Source organism: Silurus meridionalis, chromosome 25, assembly GCF_014805685.1.
Source record: "Silurus meridionalis isolate SWU-2019-XX chromosome 25, ASM1480568v1, whole genome shotgun sequence".
NCBI classification, from domain to species: Eukaryota; Metazoa; Chordata; class Actinopteri; order Siluriformes; family Siluridae; genus Silurus; species Silurus meridionalis.
The window spans coordinates 14,318,664-14,341,666 of NC_060908.1; the positions used below are offsets into that span (position 1 = coordinate 14,318,664).

Below are 23,003 nucleotides of genomic sequence, written 5' to 3' on the forward strand. Positions count from 1 at the left end.
CACGGTGTGTTAAATAATGGAGTGCTCACGTGATGTGATTTGAGGATGGATTTGGACTGTAATTATTATCAACAGTCTACTACAGTGGCTCAAGATCAAAATAATAATAATAATAATAATAATAATAATAACCCTAGGTTTTATTTATAGGTGCCTTCCATGACACTTAATGACACCTAAATCTCTATACAACTAATACATATACAGTATAACTGATATGGCTGCCTAAAAGAAACATTTTCAAATGATATTTGTAAGTGGAAAAAGAGTCACTGTTACGAATTCATGAGGAAGTACATTCCACAAATAAAGAGCAGCGTAGCTAAAAGTTTGAGATGCCAAACACATAGGAAGAAATAAGGAGAACGAGGACCTCGATCTAAGAGTTTGAGAAGAAGTCTATGTTAAAAACTGTTGAAGAACATGAGAAATGCGATATGAACAGTTTTGCATTGAATTTTTATCTGCCACCAAAATGAGGATGGGTTTCCTTTTGAGACTGCATCCTCTCAAGGGAATTATTCCTTGCAATAGTTGCCACTGGTTTGATCATTAGGGACAAACTGGAGTCTCTTCAACATCCCAACACCAGTGTCTGTTCTCAACCTTTTGGCTGGGAAAAAAACTGAAATTCCTAAAGCCACCGCCCCAAGATCTTGCCACTGGAGTCGAGCTTGTTAGAACAGCAATGGGGGTGGGAGGTGAATCTGGAACAAGATGTTCAAATTCACATATGGCTTTGATGGTAAAGTGGAGCATAATTATAATGTTTGCATCAGTGGATTAGAATCAGGATTGCATTAGCAACCATTTTTTTCTCTCCGTTGAAGCATGAAACCTAAAGCTAACATGCAGAAGCTTGCTGTTTTACAAAGAACAGCGTAAAATAAAGAAAAACTGACTGTAAGGGTTGACTCTGGAAAGTTCTTTAAATAAATGTCTTTACAGAAAAACGCATGATCTCAAATGTTTATAAATTCTTTATCGACTCATTAGGTATAAGATATCAGATATCATCAGCCATGCGGTAGGTTTTTTCGTTTTAAGAAACAGCAATGCGGGATTTTTTATTTTGTATTGCAGAAAAAAGATGAGCTGTTTCAGAGGTGAAGTTTGATATAACAATTAATGGAGACACGGAACGAGTCATTAAGGGCTATAATCAAAAGAAGACCAGAAGGAAGCTGTCTGTCAGTGTTCTGCTAGTGAGTCCGGGGACGTAGCTCATTTTTTTAAGGAAACATCTTGAATTTTCGGCTTCCTGAATGTAATTTAAAACACTTCCCTGCAAAACATTTGACAAGAAAAAAACTGCGGGTTGTAACAGCAAAAACAAAAACTCAAATTTATTCGTTTTAAAGGGGGGAATTGATTACATTAAATTTAGACAAACTGCTTAATTAACAATTAGATGAACTTTCTAGATGTCTTTATGTAAAAAATTTTATTTATATTTTATGACATTCTTCTCACAATCTTCTAGCTGCTTATGAGGGTTAGAGGTTCTGGAAAATGTTCCTAGGACTTCTGGCTCTGTTCTGTAAACAAGACTTCCTCTTTGTCCATAGTTTTTTTTATTTTTTATTTTTTTTAAATGAGAAAAGGCACAAGAGCATGATTGGTTGGTGGCGTCATTTCTGAGAAGCTCCACCCAGGTTTTGGTGGTCAGCCAAAATGTGGGAGTGTTTTGGTTTTTGTCTTCTTAATTGAGAGAGTAACCCCAGATGTTTGTGTTGTACAAAAACTTCGTACCCCTTGCTTGCAATGCTGATCCGAGACCATTTGGTTACTCTTGGTGTAATGCAAATAATCACATTTGTGCAAAAGTTTGTAAACCCTTTAGCATAAAAGGAGGGAATTTCATTTAAAACAACAAGAACATCAAACAGTGGCCTCCATCCGTTTCCTCTCAGTGGAACTATCTCACTCTGTGCTCCCTTTTCTGTTCAACTTTCCACCTTCGTAGTGGATTTTGCTCGCCGCTTCCTGTAATCCGATATGTATGATTGTGTACAGAACAGGCGTGTAGAGACTGCAGGGATTGCAGAGTGACACGATTTTCCATTTCTTGTTTTAAATATAAGATTTGTTTCATCAATCTAAAACTTTCACCCCACAATTATTTTTAGATAATTATAATATCAAGGTCCTTTTTTCTATTTAAACTAAATGGAATTGTAAAGAGGGTTACAAACTTTTGCACTCCGGCTTGATTGCACAGTGTCTTTGTGAGGCACCAGCAGCGTTTTTTCCCCGACACTGAAAGGATTCTTTTGAAAGACATTGTTTTCCAACAGTACATCTTTGTTAGTGATAGTCCTTGGCATCTACACACCCTCACATCTGCTCCATTTAACCTAGCAGAAAGCCCCTCACGCATAGTAGTCAGGAAGCAGATTTACATGTTTAAAAAGGCTTTAGTTATTGCTAAAGGTTTTTGTGTAACCTCATAAAATGCTAGCATACAGGAAGTAACCGTTACACCACCACCCTTCCCCCACTTTCGACTTTTCCCACTTTTTTGCAGTGTTCGAATGTGAAAGCCCTGTTTGCAACCTTGCGCAATCACTTTGCCATCAGACATCGAACAGAGTCCACCTGTGTTTAATCAAAGCGCAATCCGATCTCAGAGTAAATACACTTCCACTTTCTGCCAGGGTGCTTGTTAACACATCTGAACACACAGGAACCAAGAAGCTATCAAAACAGTCTGGAACAAAGCTCTAAAACAAGTCAGAGATCAAACCATGAAACCACTGAACACCGGTAAATTTATGATGAAGATCTGAAATTCTACGACACAACCACAAGGTCACAACGTGGTTTTGCATATGACTGGGTAATTAGTCAGAGACATGCCAGAGAGGTGAAAGCTATTTCTCAAGCTGTTTACAAGACTGTCATAGCCCTCTTAACATATGTGTGGGGAGTAAAACTTCTTTGGACATTGGCCTCGGGCAAAATTGAACATTGCTATGAACACCATGCAGGGTTGAATCTGACCATACAAAAACTGCTAACTGTAACCATCTCCAGAATGCACACGGTGAAGTTAAAATGTGTGCATTCTGGAGATAGTTACAGTTAGCAGTTCAACTTCATACAGTAGTTTTCGTATGGTCAGATTCAACCCTGCATGGTGTTCATAGCAATGTTAAATTTGCCCGAGGCCAATGTCCAAAGAACTTTTACTCCCCACACACTTGTTAAGAGGACTGTTTTCCTCAATAAGGCATTTTAAATACAGTTTCAAAAATAGAGATATACATATCTTCTGACTAAATCTGAATCCATGTTTTCATTCTGATCCCATTGGTTAACTCCCTTTTTATGACCACTCCAAGATAAGAGCATATTGTATATATATGAATTTGTTATTTTCCTCTCTAAAACTGAGCTGTAGTCTTCCTCCCAAAAACATCAAACTGTCAGTAGATAATGGCACGTGGGTCCTGTATCCAGTACGGCTGCTGTATCTGTTTACAACGTCTGTTTGTACCAGTACTCGCGCTGCTTCTGCAACCTTAATGCCCCAGAAGAGGATGGGTTTCCGCTTCCGAGATTATTCGATGAAACATCCGAATCTACATCCAAATTTCTCTAAAGGTGTTTTGTACTAATTTAATATTGACTCACAGCTCATTTTTATAAGTCTGAACAATTAATATTAAATGTGTATTAATGAATTCAGTCAGTAGACTGCATTTTTTTGCACGTTATAAGCAGAAGGTTAATACTAAAAGAGCTTGAATAATTTTTTGGGGGGTTACTGAGGTAAATTTGGCGTAACATAGCAATAATTAACCGCATCACAAATTATGTACATGAAAATCCTCACCAGGAGAGTAAAACAAGTGTTTGAGTGTGTAGGTGAGTGGGTGGATGTATGAGGGGGAAGAAGAAAGAATGGAATGTGGAATGGTGATAAGGCTGTGGCCGGAAATCAAAGATTATAGGTATAGTGGTTTCCCAGAAATGATCCCCAGCCATGACAAATATATGTTTCAACAAGTGTGAATGCGGTTACGTGGTTTGGATTCAGGTGGTAGGATTGAGCCAATTACACTGTCAAAATGTAATCTTTATTGCACAATGTTATTTAAACAAAACTTGTTCAAAGCAAAACTAAGGTGATTATAGCTCCGTTTTTTTTGTTGTTGTTTTGTTTTTATTCTGGCCATGAATAAATATACTGAAGCCACAAGTTGAGACATAATTTGTTGCTATGAAATACACTCAACATGTTCCTATTACATAATGAGGGATGTGGTAGCTCAGTGATTAAGGCTCTGGGTTACTAATCAGAGGGTCAGGAGTTTAAATACCAGTATCTCCAAACTGCCATTTTGGGTTCCTTGAGCAAGACGATTAACTCTCTGTGCTCCAGGGGGTGCTATAATCATGGCTGACCCTGTGGTTTGACCCCATTTGTGGTAAAGGAAAAACACAAACCATGCATTTGAGGTAGAGATACACCAGGTTATATTACTTCAGTAAAAGTGCTTTCAGTTAAGTAAAAATACAAAAGTCTTTCTTTCTATCTTTCGGCTTCTCCCATTAGGGGGTCACCACAGCAGACCATCCACATGTTTGATTTGGCACATGTTTTTACGCTGGATGCCCTTCCTAACGCAACCCTCCCCATTTATCTGGGCTTGGGACCGGCACTAAGGCTTGTGCAACCCTAATGGCTGGGGCTGGTTCCCTGACTGGGGATCAAACCCGGGCCGCAGCGTTGAGAGCACCGCATCCTAACCACTAGACCACCAGGGAACCATTTTTAAATCCAAAAAAATACAAAAAAAAAACAAAAGTACTGCCATTAAATGTACTTAAGTATCCATAGTACTATGATTTATTACAGCTGTAATGTTTCTATTATCATTTTTGTCACAAGACTCTTTACTTAATCAACTCAATGTATGTGAAAAGACTCGAATGTGACTCTCAGCACAACAATCGCTTATTAGAATGATACTAATGAGTCAAACACTGGTTGATATCTATTCAAATGATCATGAGTCCAAAACCTTCTTTTCAACTGCTTCAAAAAAAATCACATGTTGTTACAAGTCTGTGCCATCATTTATCCTCTCAAACCCTTTTGCTTGCTGTGGAACTGATGCTAATCTGTATGTCGGTGAGGTTTTGATCTGGATAAAAGCGATTGCCAAATGCCATAAATGTAAACTGACGATGTATAAAATGCACATAGGATCGTATGAGATTTCATCATAGTTGCATTCCAGGGGGTTCCTTTAAAGGTCATAAACGCACACGACACAACCCACTTAAAACAGACATACTCCAGCTTGTCCATAGCGCTGCACTTTTCAGAAGAGCGCCACCAAATATGGTCATCATGTTAAACTGGGTGTCAAAACCAGGTCTCTCGTATGCATCCGTGTTAGCTGTGTTTACATACAAAGAGACATCATTTCTGCATGCCCCCCCCATAAGAGGCAGCTAAACCCTAATGGAGGGGTGGTAATATAAAACACTTTAGGATCTGTAGATGGAGCCCTTTCAACCTTTTCAGCATTTCAGCTGCTAGGTATCTACGCCTGCACTATCAGTGTGGTCCAGACACCAGCACAGGATGTTTCAGATCCTCCCAGGAACTAATAATTTACAGCAGCACTGTTACATTCCCCCCAAAAAAGGATACAGACAATCCAGGCAGTTCTCTAGCTTGCAGAAAGAGGAGCATATTGTCATTGCTATTAATCCTGTACGTATCCATGTATAATTTGGGTGTTTAACTATTAAAATGAAGCTTTTCTGCTGTTCGTATTGTGAAATCCTTGGACTAGTTCTGGTGTACTCATCTGCATTCAGTGGCCACAAAATAAACTGTTAGTGTTGGTGCAAAAAAACAATTACATGGTCTTCACTATAAGCAGACTCGAGCATGAAAGGCTTCCGAAACGATTAGCTCTGAATTTGACTCGAACCCAAGTGAAAAATTGTATTATCACTTTAGATTTGGTTTTCCTCTGAGAATTTGTATGTGATTAACTATAAATACAAAAATTCCCTCAGGAAAAATTAAATGCAGATTTATTATAAATACCAACCAAACAATTACAGGTTCAAATTATAAGGGCACATCACACACTTAAACACTTAAGAAAACTGTATTCCCCATAGTATTTATATCCACTGTTATTAGAAAAGTACACTTGGGATGCTTCCTGGATTCTGGTCAACATTTAAAATAATGTGTTTTGGAAAAATAAACACTTAAAACTCCCCCCTCCACCAATCAGACCCTAGTCTGGTTTCCCGCACAGCAGAAAGCAGTTCAAATATTTTGCTAACTAGAAGAGAGCCTGAAGGAAAGAAATCAAAGTCATGTCAAAAAAAAAAAAAAGTAGGAGTAATGGAGTAATACTTAGCTGCCAGGCTTTAGCTCAGTGTCAAATCAAAAGAAATACAACTAAGCAAATTTTAAGCAGGACAGAACTTTAAAAAGTAAGTTGTTTTTTTTTTAAGTTTTAATGAGCACAGCTTACCTACCAAAAAATAAAAAGTAAAAAAATGTCAGTGCTACAGCAGTTTAACTGAAGCCAGAAAACTGGTTTCTTTACAAAAGTCCAAGTCAAAGAGCATTATAGTACATTCTTATGGCAAATGGGAATGTTCACACTGAACAGGTCCCAGCTGGGTGAAAGTACAAATTGCTACATAAGAAATTCGAGTGTTACTGTTCAGTGGAACCACAAATGTAAAACCCAATGCTTACTGAAATCCTGGCCATTGTAAAGTCAACATGTTTATATTCCCAGAACTAAAAGAAATTTAACCATAAGTGTGCAAGATGTTCGGTGTAGCCATCACATCCATAAAAAGGGCATGTTTATGAAACGTCTTCAAATTTAGTGAGCTGCTTTCCGGACCCATGCAAGGCAAGACATGAGAAAACTAGACACCACATCCAGAGTATGACTGTAGATGAAGCTCATGCTGCCATCTAGTGCAATTTCTGCTAAAGTCACAATCAGACAGAGCCAGTATTAAAACCAGAGTTTATTTTCTGCTGTTAATTTTGCAACATAATTTATTAAAACCCACTTAAAATATGCCATTAATGGCAATTAGCATTCAATTCTCATAAATAATTACTTTAACATTGAAACCAGCCATCAAGGCTGCACACACTCAAAAGAGCAAAATCACACACACAGAACTGCAAGCTCTTATGAGCGGCTCTTGCTAACCCAGTGGTATTTGTCCATCCGTGGACCAGAAAAGGCATATGATGGTCTGTAGTTTTTGAAGCCATTGTGTGGGGGATATTGGCCATTCGAATGCTGCTGGTAGCCTTCAGCAGCATAGGGCTTTCTTTTGGGATAAGCGGTCCAGCTTGGCATGGATGGGGGTGGACCAAAGTCACTCAACTGCAAAAAAAATAAATGTGGGTAAAGCATTAACATTACTGACTAATTCAAAGCAGATGTATTCCATATTACCCACAGTATGACCTCAGGCTTTCATTACAGCCAGTTTAAAAAGGCACATTTGAGGGGAAAATAAAAGTGAACAGATTCAAACCAGTGAAATTAAAAATCAGCCTTTGCTCCTGAATGAAAGCTTGCAACCACATTGGCCTTTTGTGGATAAGATCCAAAACCTGGACCAATAAATAAAAAAAAAAACCAAGAGCAGCCATGGGGAACTGTTCAGCAAACCATGGTCCTGAAATACTCTTTCCTGTACATTACTGTGCAAAATATCCAAGTCAATTAAAATCAACTGGCTTTGAAGCACACATGTTGGAACACAAACCTATTAAGTGCACACAAAACTGGAATTTCTCCATGACCAAGGTCAGGAACCAGTCTTCAGAAATACCTGATAAACACTGTTGGGATTGGACACCGTTGGGATGCACTTGGGCTCCGGAGCAGAATGTGTGCTGCTACTACTACTGCTGCTCATGCTCACGTTGATGGTGCTCAAGCTGCTGTTAGCACCTTCTTCGTCTGAAGATGTTCCTGAATGGTAGTCCGAGGAAGCCCGCTCCACAGCATTGTTAATCCTGCGTGAAAACTCACGGTCTCCTTTTTGCCCCTCCAACAAAGTCACACAAAATGGTGCATTTTTCTCACCATACCTGCAAAAGAGTTACAAGTTTAAAAAAAAAAAAAAAAGTTAAACCTTTTAAAAGCTTGGCATACTACTTGAACATTGTTCCATTTTATGGTCAGCAAAGGATTTTACCGGCATGAAACTTCTCCAGGGTCTACCCAAATGGTGATCTCTTTAGGCAAACCGAGGTCCTCATAATCAATATTACTTTGTTTGCAAGCACGGCCAATTACAGGGTCCCTCATCTGGGCCTTGTTCATCCGGAGACACCTAGGGGGGAAAAAACATTATGTTCAGTGAATAAATTCTGGCAATACTCCCCCCCTCCAATCATGCTTCTACATCACAGCCCTGTACCGGAAAGCTTGTCCTTTGCATGGCTTCTCTGGGTACCAGTGGCTTTTGTAGGTCTCAAAAAGGACAGACGTAAACGCCACAGCGAACCTCTCCCGAGACGAGCGCTCCAGCTTTCCATGCTTCTTTGCCAGCCTCGCCACAAAGAAAACAGTAGCAGCAATCTCTTCCTTCATTTTCTCTAGACACAAGCCTATTTTTCTTTAAAATTATGTAATTAAAATGTGTTCTTAAAAAAAACAAGCCTATAGTAAAGGTATACCCAGATTGCTGCTTTTAAAAACCGGGAGCAAAAGGCAAGAACGTACTAAGAACTTAAACCACAGCAAGATGTAGAGCAGGAAATGATGCTTTTTAAAGGTCAGTAATGAGCAATCAGATGTCTCAACAGGTGTGTCGTATTGAGGAACGTCTTCAGCAAGTCGAACACGTGCTTTTGCTGATGTTGGCCACTAGATGGTGCTACAGATGTCCTCAGAATAACAGTTTAGGATGAAGACAATAACATTACATACTAGAAAGATGTTATTTGTATCTCCATTGTAGTACAATGAGACAGTAATAAACCTAATGAGCATTTTTGTGTGCTTTTATATTTAATTTTTTTATTACATTTTTCTACCCCCACCCCCCCAACCACACACTCTGTTAATTGTAAAGAGTAAAACAATATCTCCAAACATGGATTTCATAAGGAGATATTGTGATTGCTAAGATGACAAGAGCTAAAAAGATCATTGAAAAATATAATAGAGTTTAAAGCCTGTTAGAGGAACAGCAAGAGCTAAAATAAGCTAGAGTTCTGTAACTCATTTTAATGTAATGTCATTTTCTCAATTAAAAATGAAGTTGGAAAACACTCAAAGCAACCACAAACAAATAATTAGGTATTGCAAGCAAATTAAAACATCAGAGTACATAGCACAAATATTCTTTCATTTTCTAACTTCTTATTGATTTTAGAGCTCGATATTTCAATAAATTAGACATTTTTAAACCTGAAGTATTTGATTCACATTTTTGGGGTGATGGAGGACAAGTGGGGCTTGAAAAAGTTTCTAGACTACAGGAAGAAAAGTGGGACAAAGTGTCCATTAAACCAGACTGTACTATTAAAATAAAATACAAAAAAAAAAAAAAACACCAAGAGTGTAAAATACATCTACTATTCAATACTACAGGATTTTAGAGGGTCTGTGTAATTAATTGATGTGAGTTCACAAATCTTTCTTCTTTCTAGTTGGGAAACAATAGAAATAATAGTTTAATATGTAATCATTTCCTTTTTTTCGTTGTTTTCCAACTACCATTCCTTCGAAGACAAAATGTGTTGCAGCATGCAGTTTTGTGGTATCTGATCTTAAATGTCATGCCCTCGTGCATGCAATAGATTCAATTCGCTTCTAATGTTTCTAGAATGTAACAACTAAATGCAAATCATATGCAAAATGTGCCTAATGTTGATGTTTTTATTAGCTGTAAAAGTATTGATGTAAATACTGTAAATCAATGTCTATAGGTATACATGGTAATAATGGATACATGTCATTGCAACTATTTATTTCATGTTAAATGATGAGGAAATTGTTTTTTAAATTAAGTTTCCCAGTATTAGAAAATATGTTGAAAGCATTTGACGTTCTGATTGCAATTGTTTAAGATGTTGTGGCTGCAAGTGATGATGCAAGTTGATTTTTGTCTACAGAGCAACTGGCAACGCATTAGATGTTCGATGTTAAACTTCTACAGGCAAGTCTGGGCTTGTCTTTGGAGAAGGAATGAAATGGCCAAGAACTAGTTTCTGTGGTAACCCTGAGTAGCTATTGTCCACTATCAGCATAGAGCGTGGGTTATAACACATACCCTTACCAACTGAAAACCAATCCTGACTCACAAAAACATTAGTGCTTGGGTTTGTCTGTATCTAAGGATTTGATCAGCTTCTTGTTTTTTTGTTCCTGACCTCTGATTGAACAACATTGTGCTGCATTCAATGGTTGCCTATGTAAACGATGGTTACTCAGCCTCCAAGCATAGGGCGCCCATGTGTCTCAGGAGAGGGGGATTATCTACATGATCGAGTCAAAAATTAACATTGACTGGAATCAAAACTGTGTAAGAAGAATTATCCAGAGGAAAAGAAATAGGGAGAGAAATGGGATATAAAAGGATTAACAACTTAATATTGCATTATTTGAATTTGGTGCATACATGTGGATACTTGCACATGGATTCATATTTAACATTTTGATATAATTTCATTGGTTAATGATGAATTGGTTGGTAAACAACAGCTACCAACATTAGCACTGGTCATGTTACAGTGTCAGTGATGACTAGAAATAACTTTTTAATTCATCCTGTATCACAAATAGTTCAATGTAAACCATATCAATGAGTTGAAGTTAATTAAAGCTACAATCTTTTAAACTTGAAATTTTACTGCCTTTACAACTTTTAATGATATAGATTTGGTATATTTTCTTTTTGGCACAATTTACCAGTTTTTCTTATTCATTTAACGTCATTTATACACGTCAGTGTTAATTTTTTTTATTATTTGACGTGTCAAAGTAAAGTAACAAGTCATAAAATTTCTGGTTACAATAATACACTGCAGTAATACAATATATAGAAAATTTGTTTCTTTTTCATGGATATTATTATACAATAAATATGTATAGTATAGTGTCATCCTTACAATCTGGTCGCACATCAACACGAATTATGTATTTTAACTACATAAAAATGTCTTTTTTTTTTATCACTTTTTAACTACAAACTTTGAATAATTTGAATTATATTTTTTTCTATTCTGTCATTCATTAGTGTTTTTATTCATTCACTGTCACCCCAAAAAATTTATCAAAAAACTCATTTTTATATATATTTATATATATATTGCAGTCACACAAGTTGTGTAAGATGTGTTCATTTCTATATGTATGTGTATAGTGTCATCTAAATAATTTACATATATTTTATATATTGAAATATATAAGAAAGTGTTTTCATACAGTTAAAAATGTAATTGCAAGAAATTAGCATCAATTGCATGAACAGATAATTGTCCAAATGCAACAAAACCAATTTCGTAAATTATTTATGTGTTTGTGATAATAAAGTATGTAACTTGTATTAAAACCACCACAGTTGAAGTTGCTACTGGTTGACAGTATAAACGCCTGTGTGGTGGCGCGCGTGCCTTTGTTTTTGTTTTTTGCTGCTTCCTGCGCGCGCTCGTTCCCGCCGCGGGCGGCTCGCGCCTCATGAGCCGCTCAGCCTGAAGGCGCCTCTGCGGCCGCCGCTATAAAAAGGGCCGCGGGTCCGAGACCGAGTTCAGAGCCACAGGGAAACACTTCAGCCGAGTTCTTCTGGTCAGGATGTCCTTTGGTGAGTAGAGACCAAACTTTGAGGTTACACCACAAATCTAGCTCAGTTCAGTAGTAGTATCATAAGAGTTTGTCTAATCAATGAAACCTGCACCAGTGAGTTGGTGATTGAATGAATTGATCAAAAAAATAGATCCAAATCTAGCAGTGATTATGCAAATGTAAGGAAACCTGACATAATTGTTTTTCATATCTACTGCAGAAACTGGAAAAACGGTTCATCTCATCTCATCCTGGTTTCTTCCAGGTGCATGAATGACAAGCCAATAAACCACAAAAGGTACCATGCCACACGTCAATCTTCAGGGTCTAGATTTTTCCTGGTCTGGAGATCAGCCATGAGCTCGGGAATACACCCTGTCTGATGGTTTTTTGAAGGACATGAGAGCATGTGGAGAAGATTTTATCGCATACAGAAACCCGATCTCATGACCCAACGGGGGAATCAGGTGATCTAGTAACATCTGGGCATTTCAAAGTATGCATTTGGGAAAAGACAAGCATAGATTATCCCAGGTGATGGCATTTCCCAGTCCAAGGTTTTCCAAGTCTGGGCTTCACCTGCAACAAGGTCAGTTGTGACATCTTGTCTAATCCCAGTTAAGTATTCCTGCTTAATTATCTGCTTCATCTGTAAGGGTATGAAAAAGAAATCTAGGTTATTTGAGGAGATTCTTGTGGCCTTGAAAGAATTAAACATTAAAGGAGGAACCCATTCTGATATGTTCCACTCTGGATGCAACTCCTTAAAGAATACTTGCCACCTTAACTCTATCAATCTCAAATTTCGATGATATTTCGATAGCATTAGGAGCGAATAAAACATTCCAAAGCGTTAAGAAGCTGTCCCCCCAAGTCGACTGCATTTCAAAAATCAAGATGTGTGACATCATGAGGTGCATAGCAACAACAGGTAGAGGCAACAATACACAGAAGAAAGAAGCGATAGATTTGACAGAAGACACCAAAGGTGGCATTCCTTCAAACCAGTACAAGTAGGTATGATTTTAGAGCAAGTCCTTCACAGGTGAGCTGCTTGTCGCTTTAGTAACTTGTTTAAACCACAATGAAATACTATTGCGATTGTTTTTGCTGTTTTTAGATACTTTTAATTCTGAAATTCAGATGCACAGTATATTGATCTCAACTATCTTATAGTGTGTACCAGCATTTATAATATGGATTGCAATTGTGTCCATAACAAGCAACACGGTATAAATGTCATTCGTAAAACTTTCCATGTACACTTCATGTGGAGTTTAGACACTGGACCTCCTGGAGTGTTTAAAGGCTCTGGCATGGAGAAGCTGGTGTTGGATCTGTGATGATCGCAAATGAGCTATTTTATGAGTTGCTCAGTACCTCCTAGATTTAAACCCATAAATGATCTGTAGAAGACTGTAGAAAGAACATTACTCATAATCTTACATTCCAGTACTCATGTTAGTTCTCACTCTCCAGTGTTTTGTATTGTTTTAAAGACTATAATCACACTCTTGATATCACCCAAATGAGGATGGGTTCCCTATTTGAGTCTGGTTTCTCTCAAGATTTCTTCCTCATAACATCTAAGGTAGTTTTTCCTGGTCACAGTCGCCATGGCTGTTCATTAGGGATAAATACACAACATTCACCTTAACTGTAAAGCTGCTTTGAGACAATGTCTGTTGTGAAATGCGCTATAGAAATAAACTTGACTTGAAACTTGACCACGTGTTAAAAAAGGACGAACGCTTTCCGTCAATCTCAGAAGAACTGCTTGGAGTCTTTTCTCAGCTGTCATCGTTACTCCCCGTCACTGTTGGGGTTGGTTTGTAGGCAGTGTTGTTAGCTGATTGTTTTACACAGACTACAATCACTAACCATACTGCCAACACAACAGCCTGCAGTCAAGCACATGGAATGATTGGGTGTTTATTTCTCTCTTCAATGTCTCACAGCATAACACAGTGGAATGTAACGGTATATGCGGTTATGAAAGGCATCGATACATAATACTCTCAGAGTAGTGCCATGGTTGCTGAGGAACACTCTTTGTGAACACATGCTATTTGGTCGTCTGGCAGTGTAGTTAGTTGATTACGATTCGGACCTACAGTAATCACTAACCTCACTACCAGCTGAACAACAGCTACAGCACAGCTCATTGTGGTGTTTAATAGTGTGGTGTTGTTTTTTTATGATTTCAATGTAAAGCATTTTCATAATAAATAAATAGAAGAAAATAAATCTGTGTCTTATTTGATGCAAAAGGAGTATGAGTTTATATGATTTTAATAATGACTGCATGGGCCAAATCCTAATAAGTCTAGCTAGTCTTTTATTATTATTATTATTATTATTATTATTATGAAGTTATACTCGATAAATAATGATCGTGCATTGCGTTATATTTATATCCTTAAATGAAGAGCTGTGATTTGAGCATTTGCCAAGGCAAAAATACAAATAGTACCAAAGGCTGATTGCAATATAATACTAATATTATATATAAAACTATTCATAATAATAATAATAATAATAATAATAATAATAATAATAATAATGATGATGATGATAATGATGATAATAATAATAATGATAATAATAATGATAATAATAATAATAATGATAATAATAATAATAATAATAATAATAACAACAATAATAATAATAACAATAATAATAAGGATCATATTTTCGCAATATATTCTCTCAATTTGCATTATTAATTAATTTATGTAATTTATTCATGTTTCTATATCTATTAATGACATTTATTGATAAATACAGATAGATACAGTAGTTTATAACTAAAAACACCAACATTACATTTATGCAGATTTGATTTAATCTTATATCTCAAAGTGCTTTACAAGCATAAAAAAATGATGATGATGATGATGTTTGGAGTCCATTTTTATTAGATACAGATGAAACAGTTAAATTATGGCAATCAACTACATCAGTATATAACAGTTGTTCAGAAACAAAACATTAGGATAACATTCTCTGGTGTTGTGTGATTCATATATCTTTTACTAAAATAATCTTGGGGAATCCCCTAAGTCTATTTTTTTACTTGTCATGGGGTCCCTAATGCCTTATGGGGGTCCCGGATCCCCCTCCCTAATTCGAGCACTGGTTCTGGAGATGTTTGAGTGAAGGAAGTTTAAGGAAACCTTTATAGAAATAGTTTGAAGGTTAATGGAAATAAAAGGGAATTTTCTGTATGCTATAAAACGCCATAATGAGCATAATATCGCAATAATTTTCCCTATGAAAAGTAGAAAAAAAGTTTCTGGATCAGATTATCATTGAGGAGATTCTGCATGAATCAAACAGGGAAATTATGAAAGCGTCTTTCTCCATGGCAACAGCGTTCACTTCCGGGAACGCACTCAGCTCTTAGTATAGTGCGGCAGTGGAGTAATGAGAAGAGGGAGATGTGGAACACTCGGTGGAGACACTTTCAGGCGGTGGTGTGTGTTACACGGTGTTTGAAGGCTCATCGGAGGAGGATGTGGCGCACTCCAAAGTGTTCTGGAGCTCCATGTATCTACAGCCTCCCATCGAGTCCAGCTTAGAGACGGTGGACGTCGGACAGCGTCTGAGGAGAGCCAAGGCCCCGCAACGCACGCGTAAGTGTGTGTGTGTGTGTGTGTGTGTGTGTGTGTTTGGTTGCTTGTGACTTTAGACAGTGTCAGAAGATAGGCAAGTACGCGACGCCACGCGTAAGTGTGTGTGTGTGTGTGTGTGTGTGTGTGTGACATTAGACCGCATATGAAGGTTGCTATAGGAAGTGTTTGTGTAGAAATAACCAGAGAGAGAGAGAGAGAGAGAGATCATGTCAACACAATGTGTGTATTATTAATAACTGGACATTATATATTTATAATTATTACAATACATTTAATTTCCGTTATCGCATTATAATAAGACAAAAATGTCATGTTATAGAGGAATCCCAGTTCACCCAGAAGACTTGTTCATGTACGAAAAGCAAAGTTACAGATTTATCTCTGGAGACAAATGAGAGCAGATAAAAAAATAATAATAATAAATAAATAATGCATTGTAAAATACGATACCATACGGGTTTAATCTATTACAACGGATGCAATAAAGTATTGGGAAGTGGTTCCTCAATGGTTAAGATGTTAGACCTCTGATTGGAAGGTCTCGAGCTGGCCCTTGAATAAGGACTTTAACTCTCATCTGTATACATGTGGTAACTGTAAGTCTGGATAAAGGCGTCTGCCAAATGCTATAAATGTTAATAATTGTGTTTCCTCTTTCCTCTTAGTCTGCAATAATGTTCCCAAGCAGCCCCAATGGACTAGTAAGTCATCTTTTATTCCTTTTAATAATTTCACTTTCTGATTTCTCAAAAATAACCGCATCTTCCTACAACAGAAAACGATGAGATCCTACAGAGGGCTTACCAGCTACAGATGCAGGATGAGAAACAAAGATACCTGGAAATGGTAAGATATGCTTTAGATTGATGCAAAATCCATCTCATGCTGATCTGCCTCAAATAAAGACTGTAGCAGGAAGTGTGAGAGGAAATGTTTCACACAGTCGTTGATTATGTATTTGACAGATCAGGATGATGGCTGGTCTTCATCTTAGTCATCTATGACTAAGCTCTTTTTCTGTCTGTGTGATCACCTGCAATTTCTTTCCACAGTTACATTTTTTGAAAATATTTCAAAGATTTGGGTTAAATGTATTTATAGGAATTATGATAGTTATTAATTGCTTCATTAATAAGTCAGTGGATGGTTCTTGGAAGGATAGTAAGGTGTGTGTGTGTGTGTGTGTGTGTGTGTGTGTGTGTGTGTGTGTGTGTGAAACAAATAGGAATGTGTGCCATCTTTCTTTCTTTCTTTCTTTCTTTCTTTCTTTCTTTCTTCCATCAACCCTTCCTTCCATCCATCTGTCAATCCATCAAAGCAAGACATATAGTGTGTAAGCATGAGAGGGAATGTGGGTTTGAGAGAAAAACTCTCTCAAAATGGATACATATGGAAAATGCAGTTTTCACTTTGCAGTGTGAACTGGGAAAACAAAAGATTTTGACGCATTTTTAGTCTTGAGACGGTGCCAAAGTTCCAAAGAGCCAGAAAACAAAATAATCGCCAGGCAGAAAAAAAGCAGTCCAGAGCGTCTTACGTTTCTCTGACGTGCGGTACAGGGATGTGTGCGTTTACAGACGTTTCATGCGGATGAGCAACTTTTGGGGAACGATTTAAAACTAAAGTGTGGACTGTTTTCAGACAGTTCCGGATTGGTGTAGGCGTAGCTTTAGTGGTTCAGGAATTGCACTGTGGATCTGAAGGTTGTGAGTTCAAATCCCTGGCACTCCTGGGCCCCTGAGCAAGGCCCTTAACCTCATAGCTGCTCGGTTGTGTCAATGAGATAAGTCCCTCTGGATGAAGGCATCTGCCAAAAGCATTTGTAAATGTGAAATGTAAATGTAAACCCCCCCAAAATATTTTTGTCATACCTTTTGGACTTTTGGAGTCTCCAGCTTTTAAGCAGTATGTTTGGTTTCCCCAGATTCAGTTCTCTCTGGGGCTCTGGAGCTCATAGACGTTGTTTAAAGATATTTATTTGTGCCATCTGCTTGATCTACTACTTACCTTACTGCTCTAATGAGTTGTAAATTATCCCTAAGATCGCAAATGCAAAAAAAGTGCAAGGTTGATCAACGCATTTCTGATGGCCAGGAGCACTTTTCCTGCAACTTGATATGATATATTGCTGCAATTTCTGCTGCGCTAGAGCCGGTCTGCAGCGAGCGGATACCGAGCCATAATGAGCAATGAATGGAGATCGGATGGGTTTTTGCAGCGTGAGGATCTGGCAGCCAGAAACTGCTGTCTTTAAGCAAAAAAAAAAAAAAAAGGCTCGACACACTGCATTAAGGAAATGAAGCCAGCCCCCCTTGCATAACGGGGCACTTAAAGACATAAAGTGAATCTGGTGCACGCTGCAATCACACACCACCGTAAAGCTAGATTGGTACTTATTTGTGGAGGTTGTAATGAAGCACTCGGTGTTACAAACCCCTAACAGGTATATGCGAATGGGCAACAAAAGTCTGGCCCGAGCAACAAATTAGCAACATCAGCACATCTGTAGTTTTTTTTTTTATATATATCATGTCCACTGTGGACCATCTAGAAAATCAATAAACCTGCAGCCCACAAAATTAAGGGTCCAGATTGAAGAGTGTTTAAATGCATCTCTGAATTCCTGTGAAGCATTAAACGTTCCCCCTGACGTGCCATGTGCTTCATATTACACCCTCATAAAACTCGGCCATTTTCTAATATGATAAGTAGCCTGTAGCACTTTTGATTAAGCGTTGGTGTTTCCCACTGCAGAGCACCAGGGAGCCAACCGGGTTAATGCAATCCCAGAAGCTGCCACCAGCTCACTGTACTTCTGTCATGATGGATGCATCTGCGGAGCCTCTGGTGCTTGCCGCAGCCCGCTGAGCGTGGCCGCTAATCGGATTAGAGGGCCCGTGGTTTTGCGTCGTCCAGGCAAGTTGTGAGATCAATTCAGCTGAAAGAGCCTGGGTGGATCGAGAGAACGTCGATTCTTTTTTCCGAGAGGACTCTGAAGTACAGAGGTTTTAAAATGCAGATTTAAAAGGAAGTTTGTTGGATGAAGAGTTCAGAGCTCTGAGATTCCTCATTTGAAATTCAATTGCGCCAATAGAATATCATTATCCTTGTTGTCCCTGACGTTTAGTACGTGTTTGACCCAAGTTCAGAGAATTCCAGGATGGCTGATGTTCACAGCGTTGCTCGGATTTTCCGAACGCTCATCTACCGCATTCAAAACAGGACGGTTCAATGAGCAAAGGATGAAAAAAACCTAATGGGGTGTGCTGTTTTAGGAATTTAATCAATGTCGGGTATCAATCAATACCAAGCATGTCCTGAAGTGGTTTATTAACAATGTCCATTGTTAAAAGTGCTATACAAATAAAAGTGAATTTTATTTTTTGTCTATTAATAGTTACATTTAATCCATGGAACATCCAAGAAATATGTGATTTCTTGTATTTACATACATTATAACCAGCCTTCTGTTTATTTTCTCATGAAGTGAGACTCGTTCAGGAGAAACCACAAACCTCACTGAATTTATATAATTGTTCAATAAACCCATTTTATTTAAACATTTCATTATTGAATAAAATTTTTTTCCATCTGATTAACATCTGCTGTACAATGATGCATTTGAATGTAGTTATTGTACATTGTATTGTTGTACAGCCAAGCGATTGCACATAAATAAATACTCTTGACAAACTCAAATCAAGAGTTCGACAGCACTGAGGTATAAAATTTCAATTCATTTAGATTTTTATAGCAGTTTTAGCAATATAGATTGTCTGTGGCAAAGAAAAACTCCATGAGATGGCATGAAGAAGAAACCTTAAGAGGAACCAGACTCAAAAGGGAACTCATCCTCATTTGGGTCCACACCGAATGTTCATTCATTACAGTACAAAAGTACATATACAAAAGTGTATATCAATCATGTATCTAATTATCACTTTCGACCCGATTGACTCTTCATCAAAAAGCGCTGCTATAAGTTTCAACAAAATTGCATTAACAAAATTGATGTTTTTTCTTAATCTAGTCCTTGGTTTTACTTAAAAAGTCAATACATGCAGCAAAACGTTCTCTGGTGACTCCGGTTACTCACCCGTTGCCATCTTCTTTGTTTTTCCAGCACAGCTACAATGTGCTCAACTTCACATCCCTCTTATTTCTCCACAGGTCCACTGAGAGCAATCGACCTGAAAGCTGTAGAATCCATAGTTCAACAGAGACCAGATTATTTTCATTACAATTCCTATTTAGTAACTTTTCATCCAAGAACAAGCTGCCAAGTGGAAAGAAATGGCTGGTTTTCTAAGAAATGGTTTTATTCTGAATCAAAACGTCTCACATGAATAAGGGCAGTTATTCTGTCGGAGGAAATGGCCCTATTTCATTTGATTTCATTTGAGTTTCACTTTGAGTGCTTTTGCAGTACATGACATGAGTAATGTTTATAGCTGATGATAATAATTGTGTTGCGTTACATTACTGTAACTGATTAACCTGCTCTCAAATGATGTCCGCTTGATAAATGGCTACCGGGGTCCATATTCAAAATGAAATCAATCAAACGACGTTAATTGCCAAGCAACCGTGTAGCAAAAAAAAGTGGGAGTGTTAAATCAGAGTTATGAGGCTTGTTTAGTAGTTGCAGTTTCTCTTGCCAGCTGGCTGCTGCATTCTCAGCCTTTGTCTATATGCACATAGATTACGACTGGCCAGAGATGTAGGAGGGTTAACTATCTAACATTGCTTGCTTTTTCACATGCCAGTTTTTTTTTTGTTTTTTTTTCTTCTCAAAGGCGAAAAAGCGTGCCGAGATCATGGCCCTGCTAAAGAAGCAGAGAGAAGATCGGATTAAGGTATGCAGCAGTGTGTCAATCTCTCTTATAAAACCAGTACTGCCGTTCCGTTTCTGTTTAGCCGCCAATACGCACGTGCAAATCATCCAACAGGCAATCCATCATTACAGCCCTTTTGCAGATTTGGGTAGAAGAAGAGTCCTTTAGACAGCCAAGTGTTTTATTTCTCTCCTATCCATTAGAGTGCTCGGTCTTCCTTATCAGCACTTTTTCCTTAAAGCCTCAGCATTTTAGCGACTGTCCAGCCCCTTCGGAGGAACAGAAAAAGTGGAACGGCCTGGAAAGCAACTCATTATGGGCTTGCAAGTCTCTAGGGGAAAAGGATGATGACTATGTGGATAGCCTTAGCCGTTTTAGCAATCATGATTAGTCATAGGCAGGTCAATCTTACATCACTGCTTGAAGCTAATGTAGATTGAAGCAGACCTTGTAGCCAAAAACTCACAAATCTCAGTAGAAAAATGTGATAAATACATTATACATTGATATACATTACAATTGTTCTAGCTCATATATTACTTTAAGTTTGATCTGTGAGTTTTTGAGTTGACCTGTTGACTTATTCTTATTATTAAACCAGCTAATTTATTGCTATAATCGAAAAATTACTGGTCCAACACAGCTAACAACCGAAACCTGAAATCAGCCATTATAAACGTAGCATATATTAGCATATACTTCTCATATTGTGTAGTTATGCTACAAATAATCCTCAGAATCGCATCATAAGGCCTTTACAGCAAAACACCTTGTTATCTGCTAACATTATGATTCAAAAGCGTTTCCTTTATTCCCTACAGAAAGAAATGGTATCCCGTTTGCGCGAGCCGAATACGCCCCAGCAGACCAAGAGGTACATGAAAACATCCATGCAGTCAAAGGCAGAATTAATCTGGTGAAATATCTAGGTTTAAACTGCTTACGATAAGCAGCACGGTGCGTGATAGAGCCCCGCATCGATTGTATGGATGTAAAGGCAGTAACCCGACACTGACTAGAGGATTTACTGCTGTGGGAGGGGAAGCTGTATTCGCTGATGCTGCTACCATAAATTACTTTAAATAAAAAATAAAAAAGAGCGAACAAAAAAGAGTTCATTTTCATTCTTGGGAGCGGTATTAGAATAAGTTTACTGTGACACAATAATAGAAAATGCGTGTGGTATGCCAATTAACCAAATTCATGGTTTGGGGTTAAGGAAAGGGTTAAGGGTTTGGAGGAAAAGAAGTTATAATACAGAGAACATCCAAAATGTACCAAATTCCTCACATTTGATGAAAACACGAATTGTTTAAATAACGGATCTTTTCAGTACAGGTTGCACAAGTTCTTCACACGGTTCCTGCTGTAACTCAGCACATTAAGGGCTCACTAATTCGACCGAGTTGGTCAATTAATCCATGAATCGGCTGTGGTGGCAAAAATGTGAACAGCTTGGCATCCTTAGTGCTGGGTTTTGACACAACAACCTGCTGTTTATTGGATATTTTTAATGGTATTCACCAAATATGGGTACCAGTCTGCACTGTTTATGTCCTCTAGGGTGGTGTTATTGAGGGTACACATTTGGTGCATCTTTCACAGATAAATGCAAATTTAGTGTATATTTTTTTAATAATTTGCGGCACAAATTTGGCCCTTATTTTAAAAATTGGGATTCATATCCCTTCATCCTACAATGACCATCCTAGAATCACGGAAAAGTTCAGCTTGGCACCATTTATCGCTGCATGTTGCGCAAATCTGTGTATCAAATGACTAAGCATTCAGAAGCAAATGTAAATGTAGACCCATTATGCTGTATCTGCAGGTTTTTTTGCAAGACCCCTCCTGAGATTCTGGATGAGGACATCAAGGAAGTGCGTGAACTTGTATAAAGGGTGCCGGCAGTTTTTTTTAAAAACCCAACACAAAAATGATTTGGGTGTATAAGAGCATGCACAACACTGTCCATTTAACAAATGTATGTCTTTACACACTTTTTTTTTTTGCTGAATAATAAAAAAGAATTGATTATGTAGAAAAATAAAAAAAAGTTCATTTTAAAACACTTTACATCAGGACTGGAATCTCCAAAAAACTGCTTATCTATAATAATTTTTTTTTAAATGCCTACTTCCCTGAGCTGCATGTGTTAAATGCAAAAAAATAAAGGAATCTGAAAAAAAAAATGGAATCTGTAGTCTGTATAACGTGAAGCTATTCTTGAACAACGATATCAAGTTGGACAGCAGACACAACACCTATGGTACATCGTCCACCATCTTGTTTGTTTGAAAACTCGCATAACAATTTTTTTAAATCCTCTGATTTCAAGATCCTTTTCTGCCAAAGTTGTGAATGGAAAGATGCAGAAACAGAAGCGTACAAAGAAAGTGTTTAAAATCTAACGTAGCCCAAAAACACATAATTTTCACAAGTGACATTCACAAGGAATTGAAATGTGTAGTAATGCCAGTTACTACAGTACCTGGTAAATCTTACAATGTTGTGCTCATTTTCCATCTCATTGCCTGGGATTAGCTTGTTGAGTCCAGCAGTGGAATTCGATCGATTTGGCCTAAATTGGTTCGACAATACTAAATTCATCATGCTGAGGTCGGGGAGGCTGCGCTGAAATGGAACAGGCAAGATACTGTATATTCTGCAGAATTTTCCCTGAGGCTGTAGAGCAACAACTAAGTAAAAGA

At 37.8% G+C, this 23,003-nt stretch overlaps 2 protein-coding genes across 2 annotated transcripts; one reads left to right on the forward strand and one right to left on the reverse strand.

The window, feature by feature from the left end:
- Window positions 1-7,011: 7,011 nt before the first annotated feature.
- btg4 (B-cell translocation gene 4) lies at window positions 7,012-8,776 on the reverse strand. The gene is made up of 4 exons (XM_046838589.1): window positions 8,449-8,776; window positions 8,224-8,361; window positions 7,855-8,116; window positions 7,012-7,400 (listed from the first exon to the last, which is right to left on the reverse strand). Exons 1-4 carry the CDS (start codon window positions 8,619-8,621, stop codon window positions 7,200-7,202), a joined length of 774 nt encoding a protein of 257 aa, XP_046694545.1. The 5' UTR covers window positions 8,622-8,776; the 3' UTR covers window positions 7,012-7,199.
- A 6,421-nt stretch (window positions 8,777-15,197) lies between these two features.
- On the forward strand, window positions 15,198-22,484 carry hoatz (HOATZ cilia and flagella associated protein). The gene is made up of 6 exons (XM_046838601.1): window positions 15,198-15,457; window positions 16,123-16,158; window positions 16,233-16,303; window positions 20,254-20,313; window positions 21,114-21,166; window positions 22,124-22,484. Exons 1-6 carry the CDS (start codon window positions 15,370-15,372, stop codon window positions 22,188-22,190), a joined length of 375 nt encoding a protein of 124 aa, XP_046694557.1. The 5' UTR covers window positions 15,198-15,369; the 3' UTR covers window positions 22,191-22,484.
- The last annotated feature ends 519 nt before the right edge of the window (window positions 22,485-23,003 follow it).